Source organism: Gracilinanus agilis, chromosome 5, assembly GCF_016433145.1.
Source record: "Gracilinanus agilis isolate LMUSP501 chromosome 5, AgileGrace, whole genome shotgun sequence".
Lineage (NCBI taxonomy): Eukaryota > Metazoa > Chordata > Mammalia > Didelphimorphia > Didelphidae > Gracilinanus > Gracilinanus agilis.
In genome coordinates, this window is record NC_058134.1 from 67,859,326 (window position 1) to 67,881,076 (window position 21,751).

The window sequence follows — 21,751 nt, forward strand, 5'->3', positions numbered from 1 at the left end:
GCAGGTCAGGGTTTATTTAAAAAGAGAAAGAAAGAGAAAGTCACTGAGCCAGTATGTCTCAGAGGCAGAACTCCATCCCCAGACTTTGTGGCTTCAAGGCCAGCTCTCTCTCCACTCTGCCAGGTTGCCTTTTACTTGAAAATATTCTAAATTTTATTATGAATACATAACATTGTTACAGGTATTCATATGCAAGTAAATACCTTCCAAGAAAGATAACATCTTCATTTTAAAATAGCACTTCCTGAACAAATAATCACATTCATGCTTACTGAACAAGTAGAGTCTGTGTCTGTATGGAATTTCAGAAGATTTTCTTTGATTTAGTATAGTAAGTGGCACATAGTAGGTCCTTGACATGCATAATGGGCAGAGAGGCGCACAGTGGATAGAACACTAAGCTTGGAGTCAGGAAGACCCGAGATCAAATGTGGCCACAGACACTAGCCATGGGACTCACCTGACCCTGTTTGCCTCAGTTTCCTCATCTGTAAAATGAGCTGGAGAAGGAAATGGCAAACTGCTCCCCCGTCTTTGCCAAGAAAACCCTATATGAGGTCATGAAGAGTCAGACAAAATAACAATCATTCATTTGTCCACATTAGCGAGGCAGCTCTTAGCACAGTGCCTGGCGCATAGTAGGCTCTTTTTATTTTTATTTTTATTTTTTTAGTAGGCTCTTAATAAATGATTATTGACTAAATGACACTTAGAAAGATTCCCAATCCATAGAACTGGCTTATATAATATTATTTACTAAAAATGGAGCCCTGATCCAACACATGCTTTGGTTTGGCTTCTCAACCCTTCTAGCCATTTCTGCAGGCAGCCAATTGAAAGCTGGTATCAGAAAGCCCCACTTGGGTTGGATTACCGCATTTGAAAGAAGACATTTTAAACCCAACCACTAACTGGTGTAAGAAATCAGGAAAAAATGTTTCCAAAAGAAAAAGGCACATGATGGTAAAATAAAAGGAGGAGGGGGACAACGAAGCCCCCAAATCACACGTGCCGATTCCAACTTTTATTGTTTGTGAGCTATATTAGCATCACAGAACCAGTACAGAGAAACAGAACCAAATTTGTAATTAAGGTGCGATGGACTATGCAGATTAAACACTGCACTCTCCCTTCACAAAGAAGAGCCTTCAGGGAGGCAGCCATTTTGTTCCCATGGCAACCCATCAAACAATAAAGAGCAAGAGAAAACCTGCTGTATTAGGAGAAAAAAAAGGAATGAAGGGAGGAAAAAAAAAAAACTTTCCTTTGAGGAAGTGCCCGAAATTTCTGCTAAAACACCGAAAAGCACAATTAATGCCTTTTAATGTCTCTTTGTTAGTGGGAGCTTTCTTTAGGAGAAAAACCAGATGCTATTTCTAGCCACAGAATCCATCCCTTTGTCAGAAAGGAAGGATCTCTGTAATGGGTGCCCCAAAGGGAAATGTCCTCCTTTCCTTGGCAGTCACCTTGTCTTGATTGCATCCCGAGGAATTAGCCAAGGTCAGTTAGCCGGGGCTCTCAAAGTCAGTCCAGTGGTGCAAGGGACGAGAAGAGCAAGGCAATTTCTGGTTGGGCTGCCCATCGCTGCACCCTATTTTTGTGCTCCTCTTAAAAAGATCTTTGATTTTCTGGGTCCCCTTCACAGCAGTCCATCAAATAAAGCAAACAGAATTCAAGACGGTTTGTTCATATTTTGCTTAAACATAGCACGTTAGTTGTTAGAGAAGACAAGCCATCCCAAATTTCCCTAAGAGGCTGGGGGATGGGAGGGCTTTTTATTGTCCCCAAATCTTAGTTACCTTTTCTGTAATGTATTGTTTCCCTTCATTTGTAGACCTCACGGGATTTGGCTTGCTTCATCCAGTTTGAAAATGTAAATGTTTATTACGGAACACAGTACAGAATGAAATATAAAGCTCCGACTGACCATTGCTTCGTACTGAAGGTATGTAGGGGCAGGTCCTTTCTCTTCCAGGAGATGCTGCTGAGGCGGGTGACTCTGGGCATCCCTCCTGAGCCGTCAGTGTTAGACGACGACGCTGACCACAGCTTTCAAAGTAACAACGTGTGTCCTGCTAGCTGTATTTAGGTAGGCATGAATGTAGCTTATTATTTCTTTGGCCCAGATCGAGGCTTTCATCCGTGTAATGAACTCTCTCTGCTGATGCAGAAGCATCCGTAATTTATTGGAGTTTCATGGAGTATAAAGAGGTTTAGTGATTTGCCCATTGTCATACAGCCAGTATATGTCATAAGGCAAGACTTTAAACCAGGGTTTCATGACTCAAAGGCCAGCGTTCTACTATCCAGCCTTTAGCAAATGCCTGGCAAATACTTCATTAAATGCTTAATAAATGTTTATTGAGGGGGCAGTTGGGTGGCTCAGTGGATTGAGAGCCAGACCCAGCAACAGGGAGGTCCTGGGTTCAAATCTGGCTTCAGACACTTCCTAGTTATGTGACCCTGGGCAAGTCACTTAACCCCCTTTGACTAGCTCTTACCACTCTTCTGCTGTGGAACCCATATACAGTATTGATTTTAAGATGGAACATAAGGGTTTAAAAAAAAAAAAGTTAAGCAATTTGCTCAGAATTCCCTAGATAGGAAGTAACTGAGGCTGGACTTCCAAATTTAATTCACAGGTCTTCTTCACTCTACAGATGTTACTTAATCCACTGAACCACCAGCTGTGAATCATAACCACCATATGTTGAAGTTTTTTTTTTATGTCTTCTGAGTCCTAGGTTCAATGTAAAGCAGAATTATTTTTTTAACTAAAAAATTATTGCCTGTTTTTCAGTTTTAAGAAATTTTGATATTTCCAAGTTTTTTCCCTCCTTCTCCTGAATCTTCATCATGTAACCAACATTAACCATGCCCCTGTTGTGAGCTAAGTGATAAGCATACAAAGATGAAAAAATACATCTTGTCTGCCTTCAAGGAGTTTATACTCCAGAGGGGATGGGAGGGAGAGGAAGGATAAGATTTCCACAAATAACTATCGATTAGAAGCCCGTAAGTGCAATGAGAAGTCCTGCAGAAAGTGTCTCCCTGTAGATTGTCCACACCACAAATCAAATCTAACTCCTCAGGACCTTATGGTGGGATGTAAGTGACTCTGGGTTCTTAAAGGTTATGCCAATGAAGCCCGAGCTCTCCCCTCCCCTCCAGCTCTGCCGCCTGGAAGAGGCCCACCTTAGCCCAGACAGGGAAGGGAGGAAGCGTTCCCACTGGGTTGCTGGGCAGAGGAGTGGGTGATATGAAAAAACATCTACAGGCATGGTGGAGGGGGGAAGGGAGAAGCTCTGCCCAAGTCCCTCTGGCTTCCTGGTAACAAACTCTGGCAGGCAGGCGACTGTGCAAGTGCCCACAGAGAGGGTTCTGCATGCCTTCTTCTTCTTTTTTTAAATTTCTTTTTTTATTTTTTAGAAACCTTTACCTTCCATCTTAGCATCATTACCATGTGTTTGTTCTAAGGCAGAAGAGCAGTAAGGGCTAGGCAATGGGGGTCAAGTGACTTGTCCAGAATCACACAGCTAGGAAGTGTCTAAGGCCAGATTTGAACCCAGGACCTCCTATCTCTAAGGCCTGGCTCTCAATCCACTGAGCTACCCAGCAGCCCCCTCCACGCCTTCTTTGGCATGCATGCCCTAGGTTTGCCATCACAGGTCTAGGGAAATTTCAAAGGACCCCTCATCAGGTTCTCCACAGAATGTTCTATTTCTAGTCACAGTGATTTTCCAGGCTAGATTTGTTGTCAATGAGCCAAATTCACATCCAGCTTCAACTTGACAAGACAGAGACTGTGCTTCACTTCCAGAGGCACAAGGAGCGTTTCAACCCATTTTTTTATTCTTAATACTAAAGGAAATGGGCCATGATAAAATTTGTACACTCCGAATATCATATGAGGACTTGATAAGAATGCATTGGATAAGCCCAGCCCTGAGGAAAATAGTAAAGTAGGTGAAGTTTATTCATGGTATCCCATCTCCCTTTTCTGCCTCCTTGTGGAAGGAAAGGAAGGAAGGAGGAGGGAGGGAAAAAATAAGTATTTAAGCGCCTACAAAGTGTGAGAACCTGCGCTTGGTGCTTTCATATATCATTTGATATTCACAACTCTCAGAAGTAATTATTATCCCAATTTTGCAGTTGAGGAAATTGAGGCAGACGGAGGTTAAGTGACTTGCTTAGGGTCACATAGCTAGGAAGTGCCTGAGATAAGATTTGAATTCTTCCTGATTCCAGCCTTAGCACCCTGTCAACTCTACCTCCTAGCTACCTAATGACCAGCAGAGTGGACATGGGCAAATCACTTTCCCTCTCCTGGCCTCTTTTTCCTAATCCATAAGATGAATCGGTGAGACTGACTGACCTCGATTGTTCCTGCCGGCTCTAAATCTCTAACCTATGCCTCTGTGAACAGAAGCAACCATAATAGGCTGGTGAGAGAGAGAAGGCAGTCCCAAGGGCATAACGAGGAAGGAATTGAGGTAAAAGAGGGCGCAAACGGGAGAATAATGATGAAAGGGCTCTTCTGGTCATCTGCCGGCTGCCTCGGACTCCTCTGTCCTTCAGCCATTGGCCTGTAGAGAAGCGCGCCCCTAACCCCCCCCCCCCATGGACGACAGACGCAGAGCCCCAGCTGCATTCTTTAAGGCTCATTGCGAGGGGTCGTGAGTTCTAATGGCCTCGGTCGCCCCAAGGAGCAGGGCGAGTGTAGAGATGCCATGGATGGCTTCTCCATCATTTCTCCCAGAAGGGAAAGGTTGCCCTGGTCTTTGAGAAGCGTTTCCCTCGGTCCAGCATCCTTCCGTAGACAGGAGAGCAGGTGCAGGCGTGCTAGACAGCGTCCAAACTGCTTGACATCAAAGTCCAGGCTTGGTGGGTGATGAGAAACCCTTCGGAGGGGGCCAACCGCTAGGTAATCTATATGCAAATGGAACGGGTTCTCTTGGTCTGATGTGCTTGAAACAATGTGGGGATTTAATTATGGTTTATTGAGGCTGGTTTTGCCTGAGTAATCTGAGAGTAATGGTGCATAATGCTGAATTAATCTCAGATTTAGAAAAATTGGTTTCCAGGGAATCAGCCGAGACGAGGGCATCAGCACATACCGTTTATGCAGCTGGGTACCGGCCCTGAAGCCGCCCTGCGGGAAGGGAAGAGCCACCTCTCTGTCCTCTGAAGGCTCCGCTGCTTCCCTTTGCTGCGGATCCCCGAGCAGGGGAGGGTCGTGGCTGCGGAGCTCTTCCCTTCTCAGACTGCTCCAGAGCCGGATTTGTGTCAGGCACAATCCCACAGTCCCGCTTCCCACCCCTGACTTTATTCAGTCGCATATCTGAGAGCAACAGTGAGCAGGAGGTCATATTTGATATTTCAGGTTAGTAATATGACAGCTAGAACTGAGAGGCTCATAAGAAGTCTATTGCTGGAAAAGACCCCGGTGGCATCTAGGTCGGAGGCTCTTTACCTTTTTTAAGGGGGTCCTTCTTGGCACCCCTTTTGTAGTCTGGTGAAGCCACTAGACCCCTTCTCAGAATAATTTGGGTTTTTTTAAACCCTTACCTTCTGTCTTGGAATCAGTACTGTAAGGGGGCAGCTGGATGACTCAGTGGATTGAGAGCCAGGCCTAGAGACAGGAGGTCCTAGGTTCAAATTTGGCCGCAGACACTTCCTAGCTGTGTGACCCTGGGCAAGTCACTTAACTCCCATTGCCTAGCCGTTACCACTCTTCTGCCTTGGAGCCAATACATGGTATTGACTCTAAGACAGAAGATAAAGGTTTAAAAAAAAAAAAAGAATCAATACTGTGTGATTCTAAGGCAGGAGAGTGGTGAGGGCTAGGCAATGGGGGTTAAGTGACTTGTCCAGGGTCACACAGCTCAGAAGTATCTGAGGTCAGATTTGAACGTAGGACCTCCCGTATGTAGGCCTGGCTCTCAATCCACTGAGCCACCCAGATGCCCCCAAAATGTGTTTTTTTTTAAACCTTTACCTTCTCTCTTAGAATTGCTACTGCATATTATTGGTTCCAGCGTAGAAGAGTGGTAAGAACTAGATAACTGGGGTTAAGTGACTTGCCCAGGGTCACATAGCTAGGAAATGTCTGAGGCCAGATTTGAACCCAGATCTTCCCATCTATAGATCTGATTCAAGTCACCACCTAGCTGCCCCCTAATGATCTTTTTTTTAACTATTACTTTCTGTCTTAGTAATAACTCTAAGACAGAAGAAGGACAGCTAGGTGGCTCGACGGATAGAAAGCCAGACCTGGAGATAGATGGTCCTGGTTCTAATATGGCTTCAAACATTTCCTAACTATGTGACCCTGAGTAAGTCACTTAACCCCCATTGCCTAACCCTTACTGCTCTTCTGCCTTGGAACCAATGTTTAGTATCAGTTCTAAAATGGAAGGTAAGGGTTAAAAAAAAAAAAGACAGAAGGGTAAAGGCTAGGCAAATGAGATTAAGCAGCCTGTCCGGGGTCACACAACTAGGATGGATTTGAGTATTATTTGAACCCAAGTATTCCCAACTCTAGGCCTGGAGCTTTATCTACGGTGCCATCTACTTGCCCCAGAATAACTGTTTAAAATGCAAACAATATAATTATAAAGCATTATAAAGAAAGCCAGATGTATTGAAATAGAGTTTCAAAAGAGTGTCATTGTTGTTTTTTAATTCTCAGACTTCATGTAAAAAATCTCTGATCTAGTTCACTCCCTTCATTATGATGAAGGAACTTTCATCAGATGAGGATCTAAGAGCCAGAGAGGTTCAGTAATTTGCCCAGAGTGTCACAGGGAGTCTTTGTAAAAGGATTTCAGCTGACATCCTCAGACTCCAGAGGCAGGACTCTTTCCTTTAGAGCAGCACATAGCTCTATCACACTCTGTAGAGCAGGTTCTCAGGGCTGACCCACCAGCAGATCTGTCTGAATTTAAGAAAAATAATCCAGACGCAAAAAAGAAATAACTTATTTAATATGCCCTCCTGCGGACCTCCAGTAGAAACCTTCTGAAAGTCTGTAGGAGTGCGACAGAAAGCTCGCATGACATCCAAGCCAACAGGCTTGGGCCAAAGCACCAATTTTGTTTGAAGCAGACGTGGTTTTTTTTAGTGCAGAGCAAATCATAACTCTTTCAAAAAAGCAAGCAGGTTTCCAACCAGCCACACTCAGTTTCATGTGTGAAAAGGGTTAGTTAGAGCAGCAGTGCACTGATACAGGACAATTCTGAGGAACTTATGAGAAAGAAGGCTAGCCAAATCCAGAGAAAGAACTGTGGGAGCGGAAATGCAGAAGAAAAACATAGGATCGATCACGTGGTTCAGTAGGGATAAAATTGGGGATGTAGACTCCAAACGATCACCCTAGTGCAGATATCAATAATATGGAAATAGGTCTTGATCAATAACACATGTAAAACCCAGTGGAATTGCTCATTGACTACGGGAGGGGGAGTGAGAGGAGGGGAGGGAAAGAACACGAATCATGTAACCATGGAAACATTTTCTTAATCAATAAAAATATATTTTTAAAAAGAGTTCATTAGGATGAGAAACAAAATGATATAATTGTAAACTTAGAGCTGGAAGAGATTCTTTAAGTCACCTAGACTAACCCCTTCCTTGTGTGAGTGAGTGGCTCACCCCAGCTCAGGAAGTGGCAGGACCCAGTTTCATACTCCCCCTACCCCACCGCTGTCTTCTATTTGCAAATCAAATATTCTTTTCATTTTTGCAATATTCAGATATTGATGAAGATGAAAACCAACCCATTTTCCGATTGGTTTCTGATTCTCCTCATCAGAAAGCAGATTTTGGATAATCAGTGAAATATTATTTTTCTTTCTTGCTTCCCTCTTTCTAGCTAGATGGCATTCAGTTTGTTTTTTCTTAGAGTAAGTTTCTGCTTTCACAATTACCCAGCCCCACTTGCCCTCTCCCATACATCCCAGTTCCTTCTCTGATAGTTGGGGAAATTATATTAGTTTCCTTACTCAGAGGTTTAGCTATAGTTTAGAGAACTGAATTTGTTTACCAATACTCTGCCGCTTCTACCCCTCCCCTCCATGTTGTTCAGTCTTCCATTCAACTTTCTGTCTAGGGGCAGCTGGATAGAGATCCAGGCCTAGAGACAGGAGGTTCTTGGTTTAGACACTTCTTAGCTGTGTGACCCTGGGCAAGTCACTTAACTCCAGTTGCTTAGCCCTTACTTCTGCTTTGGAACCAATACTCAGAATCAATTCTAAAAGAGAAGATAAGGGTTTATTTTTTTTTTTAATTTTTTAAACCCTTAACTTCTGTGCATTGACCTATAGGTGGAAGAGTGGTAAGGGTAGGCAATGGGGGTCAAGTGACTTGCCCAGGGTCACACATCTGGGAAGTGTCTGAGGCCGGATCTGAACATAGGACCTCCCGTCTCTAGGCCCGGCTCTCAATCCACTGAGCTACCCAGCTGCCCCCGGGTTTATTTTTTAAAAAAGGAAAATAAACTGTCTACCTGGAACTATGGCCACATTTTAATCAGAGAAATTATATTTGCTTAGTTTAGTAATATGGATACACAAACATTCCAGAGAGAGCGTGGTATAGTTCAAAAGTGGATCTAAAATCTGGATCTAAGAAATAGGAGGATTTGAATTCAAGTAAAAGACCTATTGGCTTTATTACCTGTGTGAACTTGAGCAAGTCATTTCCCTCTGGGCCTCAGTCTCTTTAAATATAAAAAAAACAAAAATGAGTTGAATGAGGTGACCTCTAAGGTCCTCTTTAGCACTAACTGCATATGATATGAGGGATGTACGTATAATTCAGGATACCAAGTAAGGAGAAAAATATCAAAAGACACAGTTGTTCTATCTATCAATTGGGAATCTGATGATCCTGTCCCTGTTTGTTTGTTGTTTTAATTCAAATAAACACCTGCAGTGACATGAACAGGATATATAGCTCTTGCTCTGGCTGAGCCAATGCCTGCTTATTAATTTGCAGTTGCAAGTCCTGACTTAGGAATTGGTATCATTTATCCTGCTGGCAGCTAATTCTACGAGGAAACCAAATTATAAAATCAGTAGATTTCTTGGAAGCATATATTAGAGGGAAAGATTTTTTATACTCAAGAAATATTTTCCTAAAGCTAGGATAGCTTCATGCATTTTGCCCGTCTCTATTCTCAGAGTGTTTCTGTCTGATAGTGGTTTTCTCATATCAGAGGAGCCTCTTCCTTGGCCACTGATGGAGGCAACTGATTCTGACGTTTTTACCTCTTCGTTTTTTGGTCTCTGCAGATAACTTTGGACTTATCCTAATCTGAGGGAAAGGATCTTACCTTTGTTATGCTTTGAAGGTATCATGATATAGTGAGTAGAGAGAGCCCTGGAGTTAGAGGGTTAAGCCCTGACTCTGAAACACCATCTGTGTGTTCTAAGGAAAATCGTGTATCCTCAATTCTCTATGATTCAGAGTTGTTCTGGCAGAGCAAGTGTCCTTATTGGGATTCCCCTGTCTGTGTAAATGAAATTACAGATCCAGTTCTCCTCCCTCTCCTACACCTTAGGTTCGTGTCTAATTGAAGGAGTTTACCAAAATGCCCTGCCCTCATCCATAACCCATTTCTATAGGGTAGGTCAGCCTACCTGGTCTATGATAAGCAATTAATAAATGCTTCATCATTTATTCTGCTGTAGCTCCTGAATAGCTTCAATTGTAGAGAATATGAGAGGGAAAGAGTAAGAGAGAGAGGGGGGGAGAGAGGGGGAGGGAGAGAGAGAGAGAGAAGAAAAAGGAGGAGGAGGAGGAAGAAGAAGAAAGAGGAGAAGGAGGAAGAAGAAGAAAGAGGAGGAGGAGGAGGAGGAGGAGAAGAAGGAGGAGGAGGAGAAGGAGAAGGAGGAGGAGGAGAAGGAGAAGGAGAAGGAGAAGGAGAGGAGAAGGAGAAGAAAGAAGATCTAGAAGGAGGAGGAGAAGGAGGAGGAGAAGAGAGAGATGCATGGATGAATGGAAGGATGGTTGGATGGATGGATGGATGGATGGAAGGATAGATGGATGGATGTTTTAGCCAGTGGTGACATGATGCATCTAAAGCCCATCTCTAACACATACTAGCTTTGTGACCCTGAGAAAGTCTCTCAGTATCCCAGTATCCCAGAAAGTCTCTAAAACCAAGTTATATAGTAGTTGTTTCTTTTTTAAACCCTTACCTTAGAATCAACACTAAATGTTGATTCCAAGGCAGAAAAATGGTAAGGGCTAGATAATTGGAATTAAGTGACTGGCACAGGGTTACACAGCTAGGAAGTGTCTGAGGCTACATTTGAACCTAAGACCTCCCATCTCTGGTCCTGGCTTTCTATCCACTGAGCCACCTTGTTGCCCCCGCAATAATTTTGCATGTTGTCTACCCCATCAGACTATAAGCTTCTTGAATACAAGGATTATCTTTCGTTTCTTTTTTGCATGCCCAGTACTTAGCATAGTGCCTGGCACAGAGTAGCCACTTAATAAATGTTAATTGATTGATTGTTCCTTGATAGGCTACATTGGTAAAGAGTATTTCCATGTTAGGTATTCCTTATACCAATTAAACCACAGGTCAAGGGAGGAGAATCATACACTTTTTTAGCTTTTCCTTAAATTCTAGGGGTGCATACTTGATAATTTCTTGCAATTTCTTCAAGGGAAATTAATTTTGGGTTTAGTTTTAATACTTTCAGAATACTGCTTTGTAATTTCTCCCCTTATTTGTTGCAAATTCCAACTCTTACCTTATTGTGTTTTGGGGAAGGGAGGAATTTGCTCCTTTGGGAATTTGTGCTCTTTATTCTATTACTGGGTATGAAAGAGACAAACGCAATTATGCCAGCCAGGGAAATGACATTTCTACTTTTCATAATTGTTAGGAGATAGTGGGATGTGGATTAGAAAAGCAGAGAACCCAAAATCAGAAGCTTTGGGTTCTAGTCCTAGCTTTGACACTAATTATGAAGCTGGACAAATTTCTTCTTCAGCCTTCTGGACTTCAGTTTTCACATTTATATTAGGAAAGAAATTGAACCAAATAGTGTCTATAGCCACTATAGTCATTAAATGTCTGTAAAATAATATATAAAGCTATATATGTATATTTTTAAAAGCTATAAATAGTAGCTATAAAATTCAGTGACTTCTCACGTCCTTTTAACAAGTGTTTTGCATGTCCTAAAACAGCTTGGATCTTTTCAGCAGGAGAGACCCAAAGGAGTGTATTAGCACTTTTCCCTGAGATATTTTGCAAACAGTTTCTCAGAATGTCACCCCAGGGGGGCAGCAAGGCACTTTGGGAAGTACCAGGATAACCTCAGTGGAGAGGAACTTCAAGGTGTTTAATGGGACATTTGAAGCCCAAAACAAAGTTTCTCACTTAAAACTAAGAAAGCCATGCTGAGGAGTTAATTCACCTTCCCAGAATCCCTTTGATTAAGGTAAATATGGAGGGTTGCTTCCATTTTATGCCTAAACAAAATAAGGCCAACCTATTCTCTGGCTCTCTTGAGTTCTCAGGAGTCTACTAGGTGATTCAGTGGATTGAAAGCCAAACCCAGAGAGGAGAGGTCCCAGGTTCAAATGTGACTTCACATCCTAGCTGTGTGACCCTGGGCAAATCACTTTACCCCCATTGCCTAGCCCTTGCAACTCTTTTGCCTTAGAACCAATGCACTGTATTGATTCTAAGATGTAAGGTAAGGGTTATTTTTTTTTTAATAATAAATAATTTTTTTAAAAGGAGTCAGTAGAGGACCTAGAATTATAATTCAAAAATTCCTTCCTCTGTTCAATTTTTTTAATTGAAAGAATATCTGTTTTTCTGTACTTGGATGTAGCACACATTTCAGAATATTGAGCTTAAAAAAAAACAAACCATTAGCTAGCTGTGTGACCCTGGGCAAGTCACTTGACCCCCATTGCCTAGCCCTTACTGCCCTTCTGCCTTAGAACCAATACCCAGTACTGATTCTTAGATGGAAGGTGAGGGTTATAAATTAAAAAAACAGACATTAGGAAGGGGGGAGAGGGAAGGAAATGAGCATGTAGACAGTGCCTGCTATGTCACAGGCCCTGTGCAAACCATTTTACAGATAGCCCATCTGATCTTCACAACTTTAGGGGGTAGATGCTGTTATGATCCTCATTTTACAGTCGAGGAAACTGAGGCAGACAGAAGTTCATTCGCTTGGCCAGGGCCACCCAAGCAGTGCCCGGGCCAGATTTGAACTTAGGCCTTCTTGAATATCACAAGATGAAATATGCCGATTCCCTAAAGGGATTATTAAAACGTTAAAGAAATGCCGCCGCCCCTCCCCCCCCCCCAGGAAAGTCATCACTTTCGAAGGAAAATCTCTTTTGCCGTATACCCAGCCAGAACTGCATAGCAGTAGCGAGGGGTGTCAGAGCAAGACGTCGTTTTAGTGCCTTCGGAGCTCTTTGTTTCTGCTTCCCCCGTTTTTTTCTCGGCGGGGATGGTGGATTGGTGGGCTTGATGGCGGGAGTAAACATTTTGATCAGCCTTTCTTCTGCCCGCCCCACCCTCCAACAGTGAATGCCCTGAGCGAGCCCATTGATACTTGGAATCTGCACTTCTGTTTGAAAGGCCTTGAAAGAGGTCGGTGGTTTGGGGTAAAACTGGCCAAAAAAAAAAAAAAAAAAAAAAGGCCGGCATCCAGAATGATGACGTCACAGAGGGCCCCACCCACAGGGAAGGCAATGGGGTCAGCTATCCTAAGGCATTGGATGCCATCTGCTGGAGACGAGGGAGAACTGCAAGCCAAAGGCAATGAATTCTCTCCCCATGTCAGAGGCTTTCTAACTGGCTACATTTTTAAATGTACTTGCGCCTAGTTTAAAAAAAAAGAATCCAAGTTTAGTAGTGTTGCTCATAAGATAAAGGAACACTTTACTGTAGCAGCGTTGGTAGGAACTCACCGAGACACCATTGCTTAGAATTTTTCTTTTTTTTGTTTTAAACGGTTTAAAGTCAATAGTGTGTCTTGGTTCCAGAGTAGAACTGTTAAGTGCTAGGCAATGGGGGGTAAGTGACTTGCCCAAGGTCATGCAGCTAAGGAAGTGTCTGGAGTCACTTTTTTTTTATTTTAAACCCTTAACTTCTGTGTATTGACTTATAGGTGGAAGAGTGGTAAGGGTAGGCAATGGGGGTCAAGTGACTTGCCCAGGGTCACACAGCTGGGAAGTGTCTGAGGCCGGATTTGAACCTAGGACCTCCCGTCTCTAGGCCTGGCTCTCAATCCATGGAACCACCTAGCTGCTGTCTCTTTTTTTTTACATTTTATTATTTTTTTAATAAAGAGTATTTGATCTAGGTAGAAAGATTAATCTGGGAAGAGGCACAGAACCTCAATCCCAGGTTTTCCCTGCTTAGAATTTCTAAGGGGAAAATTGAAGGGTGACCTCCACAAGGTTGGGCAGCTTGTGCTAGGTCTGGAGTCAGAGTGCCTGAGTTCAAATGTTGCCCCAGCCACTCGTGTGATACTAGGCAAATCACTTAACCTCTGTCTGCCTCCATTTCCTAATGTATTCATTAGAATTTTGTACCTTGGACTTCATCCCCCAGAAGTCCTTCAGTATTTCCCAGAATTCCTTTTAATCGGTCCAAATTATACTTTGGAGATATTGAATAGTAATTTTAAAATCTAAAAAGGGATAAATGTAGATTTTAAAATTAATATTTAATATCTCCAAAGTATAATATTTACAAAGATTTATTAATATTTAACTAGAGATCTAGAGAAAGCAGGGAGCACTGACCAAGCCCCATTCACTAGGAAGAGAGAGGGAGAGAGGCATTACCCAAAACGTAAAGAATGCAGGTAAACAAAGAGGGGAAAAAGGAACCTTGGGAGGATGGGAGAATTTTGGGAGATGAAGTCCAAAGGATATAAAATTTCCACTTATACATTTGGCTGGGAGGAACTCTGCCTCTCTCTCTTCTCTCCTGACTAGGCTGAGTTAGCTAGCTTTTTTTACTTTAGTTATTATGAATAAACTTTATAAAATATAATATTTATTGTATATTAATTTTAATCTTTACACTTAACTGAAAAATGGTGATTATAATAGTATTTACCTCTCAGGGATGACCATTTAAAGTTCTGAGAGTTTGGATTCCAGGAAAAAAAAAAATTAATGTGTTGATCAGACTGGCAATAACCAATTGGTCAGTGATCTTTCTTGGTGATCAAAGATAAATTTCATTCAACATCTTGAGTCATTAAATACAATTTTGGAAGCTCATTCCTCAGCCCTCCCACAGACACAGCCCAACACGTCTCTAATTGGTGAATACTTAATGAGGAGGTAGGATTAATCATTTAAAGTCCCTCCCTAATTTGGTCACGATGATGGAAAAGCAGATGCCTGATTCTAGGATGCTGACGTCTAGATGAAGAAATCGGGTTATGTCTGGTTGAGAGTGACCTCATCGGTACTCCGCAGTGCCCACCTGAGGGCCCTGATGTTCCCCCCCAGGTATACTTGATTTAAACTATTTCTTGTTTTCAGGACAAGAAGGGGCTCACAGTCTCCATCACAGTCATCCCAGTTTTAGAAGCTGCTCTGGGGCAGCGCACATAAGAGAATGTCAGGACGAAGGAGTGAGGAGAGCCTTGAAGAATACCGATAATACGGAGCATCACTGAGAAATGGAAAACAATACAGCATTAAGAATAAATCTCACATAGTTGTTGCGAGGATCAAATGAGATACTTATAAGGCATTTAGCACAGTCCAGGCACTTAATAAACGTTTGTTCCTGTCCTCCCCTCCGAAAGTATAGAAAGAGATACTCTAACTTTAGAGAGATGCTCGACAGTGGAAGGGCACAAAGGACTCAAGTTCAGATCCCACTTCTAATATTCACCACCTGTGTGACCCGGGCAGTCATTTAGCCTTTATACCTTAGCCTCTTCATCTGTAAAATGACACGGCCAGACTACCAGGCTTCTGAGTGCCAGCCCTCACACTGTGGGTTTATAATCATCTTAAGAAATAAAAATAATAATTGACATTTAGAAAGCATTTGCAAAGCACTTTGCATGTGTTGTCATTTAAGCCTCAGGACTACCCATAAGGCAAGTGATACAGATATTATTGGCTCCAGATGACATATGAGTCAGTTGAGTTTCAGAGAAGTTATGTGACTTGCCCAAGGTCACACAGCTAATAAATATCTGAAGTGAAGGTTGGAAGTATGCTGGTGAATGTTTAATACCATCTCTCTAAGGAGAAGAGGATGGACAGATATATGCATGAGATGTAAGTTTAATCCTCATTATGAACATTTTTTTTAGTCTAGATATTCAGCAAAACAGTAAATCAAACAACAATTTTTAGTATTTATCCATTTCATTGTCAGGCCTGGAGTCAGGAAGACTTATCTTCCTGAGTTCAAATAAATCGCTTCACCTTGTTTGCCTCAGTTTCCTCATCTGTAAAATGAGCTGGAGAAGGAAATGGCAAACCACTCCAGGATCTTTGCCAAAAATGCCCCAAATGGGGGCACAAAGAGCCAGACACAATTAAAACAGCTGAACAACAGAAATTTCAAAGGCAAACATGCTCATGTTGAAATATTAACAATTTAGTATGCCCCAAAGAAGAATTTCTCAAATATTAATCATAGTTGGGTTTTTTTGTGGCCTCATTAACGTCTAGAATTTTGATATATGTATGTGGATGCCTTTGTACGTAGTCGTTTCCTTTGCTGAGGCTGATGCGTGAACTTGTCCCTTCTAGCACTGGAGGGCTGTCTCCAGCTCTGTCTCTCCCATTCAGTCTCCTAAGAGGTCCTTGCTCAAATAAGTCCGCCATCATTCTTCTACAGCACCTGGGCCATCAACCCCAGGTAGGAGACTAGTGCCTAAAATCAAAAATGGAAGGCCTTTCCTCCTCTTCTCCAGCCACTGATGTCCCTGGCTTTCTTCAAGGCTCGACTAACATCTTCTCTACAGGAAACCTTCTGAATTCCAGGACCTTCCTTTAGTAATGATTTCCCATTTATCTTGTTTATACCTCGTTGGTGCATATTCATATGTTTGTCCACTCCATTAGATTATGAACTTCTTGAGTATAGGAAGTGTCTTTGCCTCTTTTTGTATCTCCTGACACAAAGTAGGTACTTCATAAATGTTTGTTGAGGGAGCAGCTGGGTGGCACAGTGGATTGAGAGTCAGACCCAGAGATGGGAGGTCCTGGATTCAAATCTGAACACAGACACTTCCTAGCTATGTGACCCTGGGCAAGTCACTAAACCCATATTGCCTAGCCCTTACTGCTCTTCTGCCTTGGAACCAATACATAGTATTGATTCTAAAAGGGTTTTTAAAAAATAAAGAAATAAATAAATATTTGTTGATTATGTCACATCTCAACTGGTAAAGAAAGGAAAATATACTTATTTAACCAATTAATATCATCCTTTATGTAGTAATGGAGTGGGGGTACAGGGAAGAGACAGCTAAGTGGCTCGGTGGAAAGCCAGGCTTGGGGAGATGAGGTCCTGGGTTCAAATGTGGCCTCAGACGCTTCTTATTTCCTGTGACCCTGGGCAAGTCTCATAACCCTAATGACGTAGGCCTTCTGCCTTGGAACCTGCTTAGTATTGATTCCAAGGCAGAAAGTAAGAGTTTAAATAAGTAGAAAAAACAAAAGTGAGATACTTTTAGAGACAGAGCTGGCATCCCACTTATCTCCTAGAATGAGGGTTCTTAACTTGAATCAACAAACTTTTCCAAAAAAGATTTTGATAACTGCATTTCCCTCTACTTGATTCCTTTTGTAATCCTTTCCATTCACCTAAAAACATGATCCTGAGGAGTCCATGGGTTTTACCCGGTTGCCAACAGGCAACATGACATAAAAAGTTTGAGTTTAACTTAATTTGATTTTTAATTTTAGACATTTTTTCTTTAATTCTTTAATTAAGAAATTAACTTAATTTAACTTAATTAGAAGTTCAGAAAGAGGGAAGAACTGGAGAAATGGGGCAAGTCCCCCAGAAAATCAAGTGTTTGTGGTTCATCATGTTTCCATACATATAATAACACGTTTACCACCAGAGAATTCTTTTTGCAATCACAGTAGTTTATTCACCAAACTACTAGGACATAGAGGGGTTGATGGAAAGGGTCCCCACACCCCTGAGACCTTGAATCCTCTGAGGGAATGATGGATCAAACAGAGAAAGGGCAGGGCTGCTGAGGAGTTCTGAGGCACGGAGGAACCTCTTGTGCAGGTGGAAGTGTGATGCGCCTGAGCCGCGCCACCCAGCATCCTTTTGGGTTGCCTCTTCACCTGGGAAATCAATCTGCTGGAGACCCCCACTCAGAGGCGCTCTGCTCTGCTAGCTCTGGCCTCTCTCCCCGGGGTTTTGATCCGGGAAGCTTTTTGTTTTTTCTCTTTTCTGGGGCTCTCTTTGGGCTTTTGCTTTGGTAAAGCGCGGCCGGTGTGGGTCTCTGGCTCTCTCACTTGGCTGAAGGAATCCCTTTCTCCCTCACTTCGTTATGAATAAATCCTATAAATTAAAATACTTTATTAAATTTTACTCTCACACTCTGCAATTTGTGGCCCTGACTTTTTGTGGGGAGTCCTCTGCAAGGCAATGGATCGCAGCTATTTGATCGGATTGCCCCCCACCCCAGATTTCTCCTCACTTCTGACCCTGGGGCGGGCAGGGCTCCTGTGAGCAGAGAATCTCAGGTTTGGTCAGTCGTAGGTAGCTTTGGCATGTGGCCCTGGATAGCAGACGGGCAGGGTGTCGCTACTTCTGTGTTGTATCCTCTGTTAGATGGTGAACTGCTTCATGGCAAGAACTGTTTTTGTCTTTCTTAGCTGCTCTCAATTCTTATCGACTATTTTAGAGCACCTGGCACAGGGCTACACACTCATTTTTAAATGCCATTTAGATGCCGATAGAGATGACATGGGTAATAATAATAAAAATTAAAATGCAGATTACCTTTCTTTGGAGGGTGAAGCAATGAGGTGGCATCATAGATAAAGTGTTGGACTTCAAGATTGAGGGATTTGGGGGGCAGCTGGGTGGCTCAGTGGATTGAGAGCCAGGCCTAGAGACGGGAGGTCCTAGGTTCAAATCTGGCCTCAGACACTGCCCAGCTGTGTGACCCTGGGCAAGTCACTTGACCCCCATTGCCTACCCTTTACCACTCTTCTGCCTTGGAGTCAATACACAGGATTGATTCTAAGACAGAAGGTAAGCGTCTAAAAAAAAAAGATTGAGGTATTTGGCTTTGAATATAACTTAAACACTTACCAAAGCTCCCTCAGCCTAAATTTACTTATCTGTAAAAGAGGAATAATAGACTGTGTCTCACAAGGTTGTTGTGAGGATCAAATGAAATAACATGTAAAGTGCTCTACAGACTTTAAAGTACTCTATAAATGAAATGGCATAGTTAGTTTCTTAATAAAGTTTTAAAAGGTCCGTGGCGTGACATAATAGTGAATTTTCTCCATATTTAATCTGTTTAAAACAAAAACCAAAATCTTCTGCAACCTCATACCAAAAAAAAAAAACCAAAAACAAATGTAGATGGTAATATTTTTCCAATGAAAAAAAGTTTGCAAAGCACTTGGAGCTCTTCAGAAAGTAACAACATGACTTGTTCATTTTATAATTATTATATTTATACAAATAATTTATGACTATTCATTGCAGCACCCCCAGATTCAAAAGGAGTCACAATATATCAAGTACCTTTGCTGTGATGATGCACGATCTCTAAATCAGTGGGTCACTGGAATCAGAATTGCCAAGGTGAGAAATCTTTCTACATTGACTGTACAGAAATGAACTGCTCTCTTGCCTTGTGTCCAACCTTGAGCCTCAGGGTGGAAAAAAGAAAAGACTTGGTCTCGCCTCTCTCCACAAACTGGCTTTTATTTGTTGACCAACTGACAAGTGAGAGAAGTAAAAGAAAAAAAGAACTAAAAACCTTCACTCGTTCAGCATGTTGCAAATAAGTTGCATAATAACATAATAGTAATAGCCAACAGCCTGCCCTTAAGAGAGGAAACAAGAAAAATGTGTATATCCTGCATAGGGAGTTCCTTATTTTTAAACAATGTTTCTCTATGGATTAGTGAATCCTTTTTTTTTTTTTTAAATCACTCTCAGAGTTAAAAGGACGAGCAGGGTTACAAACAATTCAGTTAATGACAAAGACTGTATTTGCCTGATACATTTAATCAAACAGACTGTATCTGTGGCTTGTTCTCTCTCTCTCTCTCTCTCTCTCTCTCTCTCTCTCTCTCTGTAGTATGGAAAGATCCTCTATGACAACTATCAGAAGGCTATGGCAAGAGCTGGACTTGCCTCTCGGTGGTCTAACCTAGGCACTGTGGACCCAGCCACGACAACACAGGCCCCCTCCAAAGGTATAAAGAGAATTCATTTATTAATAAATGATCTTTGTGTTCCCTTCCAATCTAGGAAATATGGACTCCCATCAACCTCTGCATTTTCAAGTTGTGCAGGTAGAAAATTTGCCACCCCTGAGCTACGTTCCCAGCATCCTTTTAAGTTAGGTCCTCATTTGACGTATTTGATGATATAAATTTGGCTGAGACCCACGCGGAGGGGCTCTTTTTGGGGAGCTTGTGCTTTGCTTTGGTAAAGTGCTGCAGGTGTGAGTTTTTGGCTCTCTTTGCTTTGCTCACTTTACGGAAAAAAATCCTTTTCCTTTCCTTTTACCTCCTCCTTTTGTTTATTATTAAATCATATATAATATATATATATTTTTTTTTTTTTTAAAACACTAGGAGTATTTTTTCATTGTTACTCCTACAAAGTCTCACTTTGTAAAACTATCTTAGCTAGTCTTAAGAACATGGATCTCCTGAGAGGTCCTTCAGGGATACCACTCAACTCTGTCTTTCCCTGTCTAGTAAGAATTAGTGCTACTATTTCTGGGTTCTCTAGTGGGAAACTTTTCCAAACTGATGAGATTTCCTGGAAAAAGTACTGCACCTGGAGTTGGGACACTTGGGTTGGAATCCCAACTCAGACACGTATTTTGAACTAAATCATTTCAACTCTTAGTACTAGGCCAGTGGTGTCAAACTCAAATAGAAACAGGGATCATTACACTATATATAAGGATCCTTGTAGGCTGCAGAGTTACTTAGTTTTAAAACATAATATTAGCCTTTTGATTATATTTTTGTTTTGTTATAAATTTCCCAATGACTTTTTTTTATTAAAACCCTTACCTTCTGTCTTAGATATGATACTAATTATTCAAGGCAGAAGAGCAGTAAAGGCTAGGCAGTTTAAGTGACTTACCCAGGGTCTTACAGCTAGTCTGATGACATATTTTAACCTAGGCACTCCCAACTCCAGGCCTGACTCTCTATCCACTGGGCCACCTCACTGCCCAGCCAATAACATTTTAATCTGTTTCAAGATGCCCTTGGGATCGTGAACCACTGGTCTAACATCTCTGCTCTAGACAACTCTCTGAGACAATAAACTGCATGAGAGTTATTGATACTCATTGTTTGAGGAGATATCCTTATTGAGAGAATCCTTCCTATCCTCTTAAAATCACAGGTCTGGACTCAAAAAAAAATGTTTTTGACTTGTATTCTCTACTTCACCATGATGAAATTGTAAACCTTAAAGCGCCAGATAAGTGTGAGTTTTTATTCTCCCTTTCCGCCAATTCTCAAGCTGCTTAAACAGTCCAGGAGCCACACACATCTGCTGAGCCAGTGTCCTGTTTGTCACTTCCCTCAGCCTCTAGATTAGAACTGCCGTCCACTGTCTCTGTGAGGTGTGCCTCTGTAGCACTTGAGAGCAGACACCCTCCAGGGAAGGATCACTACCCAGTCACACAGGCTCTGGCTGTCTGGCTGTCAAATCCCAGGTTTGAACACAGGCAGGTTTCCTGTTTTCAGTTAAGGAAACTGGTAAACCTCATCCCACACATATACATTTGAAGCAGTGGGAAAGGACATAATTAACAACTTTGGAGGAATAATATTTATATCTGTTTTAAAGTTTGCAAAGCACTTTATACATATTATCTCATGTGAGCTTCAAAACAAACTTGTGAGGTAAATGCTATTATTATCCCGATTTTATAGATGAGGAAGTTGAAGCAAGGAGAGATTAATTAAATGCTTTCCCCATTTAGTAAGTGTCAAAGGCCAGATTTGAAATCCAGTCTTCCCAACTCCTAAATCCAGTACATTCTCCGTTCTGCTACCTCACTGCCTGGATATGTTGAAATGACCAGGTGATGATTGGACCACAGTCTTGGAGGAGACAGAAAGATGTGGAATCAAGGTTACAAAGAGAGGGCTTAACTTTAGGGAATAGTAGGAATCACTATTCTCAATGCTTCCCTACAAGGCTTAGTTCTGCAACTTTGGCAAAATGGATTGAAGGGAGATCTAAGTATTAGGTTTTTTCTTATCTCTGGCTCAGCCCTCTTTATACAATCCTAAATACATTGATCCAGAAATCTCCTGCTCTCTCTAAACCCTCAAAAAATTTTCATCTTTACTTGCCTTCTCTTGGAGTGGTCAGTTCCTGCCAAAAGGTTTCTTTCCTGTATTATTGCATGCAGCCTCACAAGCCTGTAGCCCCTTGTCTTAGTCTTCTTGGTTTCTCCTTCTCTCTCTCTCTCTCTCTCTCTCTCTCTCTCTCTCTCTCTCTCTCTCTCTCTCTCTCTCTCTC

General features: G+C 42.0%; 1 protein-coding gene across 1 annotated transcript in view; it reads left to right on the forward strand.

Annotated features, from left to right (window-relative positions):
• The window catches only part of LOC123249821 (amyloid beta precursor protein binding family B member 1 interacting protein), an 84,606-nt gene that overhangs the window by 52,989 nt on the left and 9,866 nt on the right, over positions 1-21,751 (forward strand). The window contains exons 7-9 of the mRNA XM_044678932.1: positions 1,835-1,945; positions 18,728-18,826; positions 19,329-19,446. Of these exons, the coding sequence (XP_044534867.1) occupies positions 1,835-1,945; positions 18,728-18,826; positions 19,329-19,446 (328 nt within the window). The remainder of the gene's footprint in view (positions 1-1,834; positions 1,946-18,727; positions 18,827-19,328; positions 19,447-21,751) is intronic.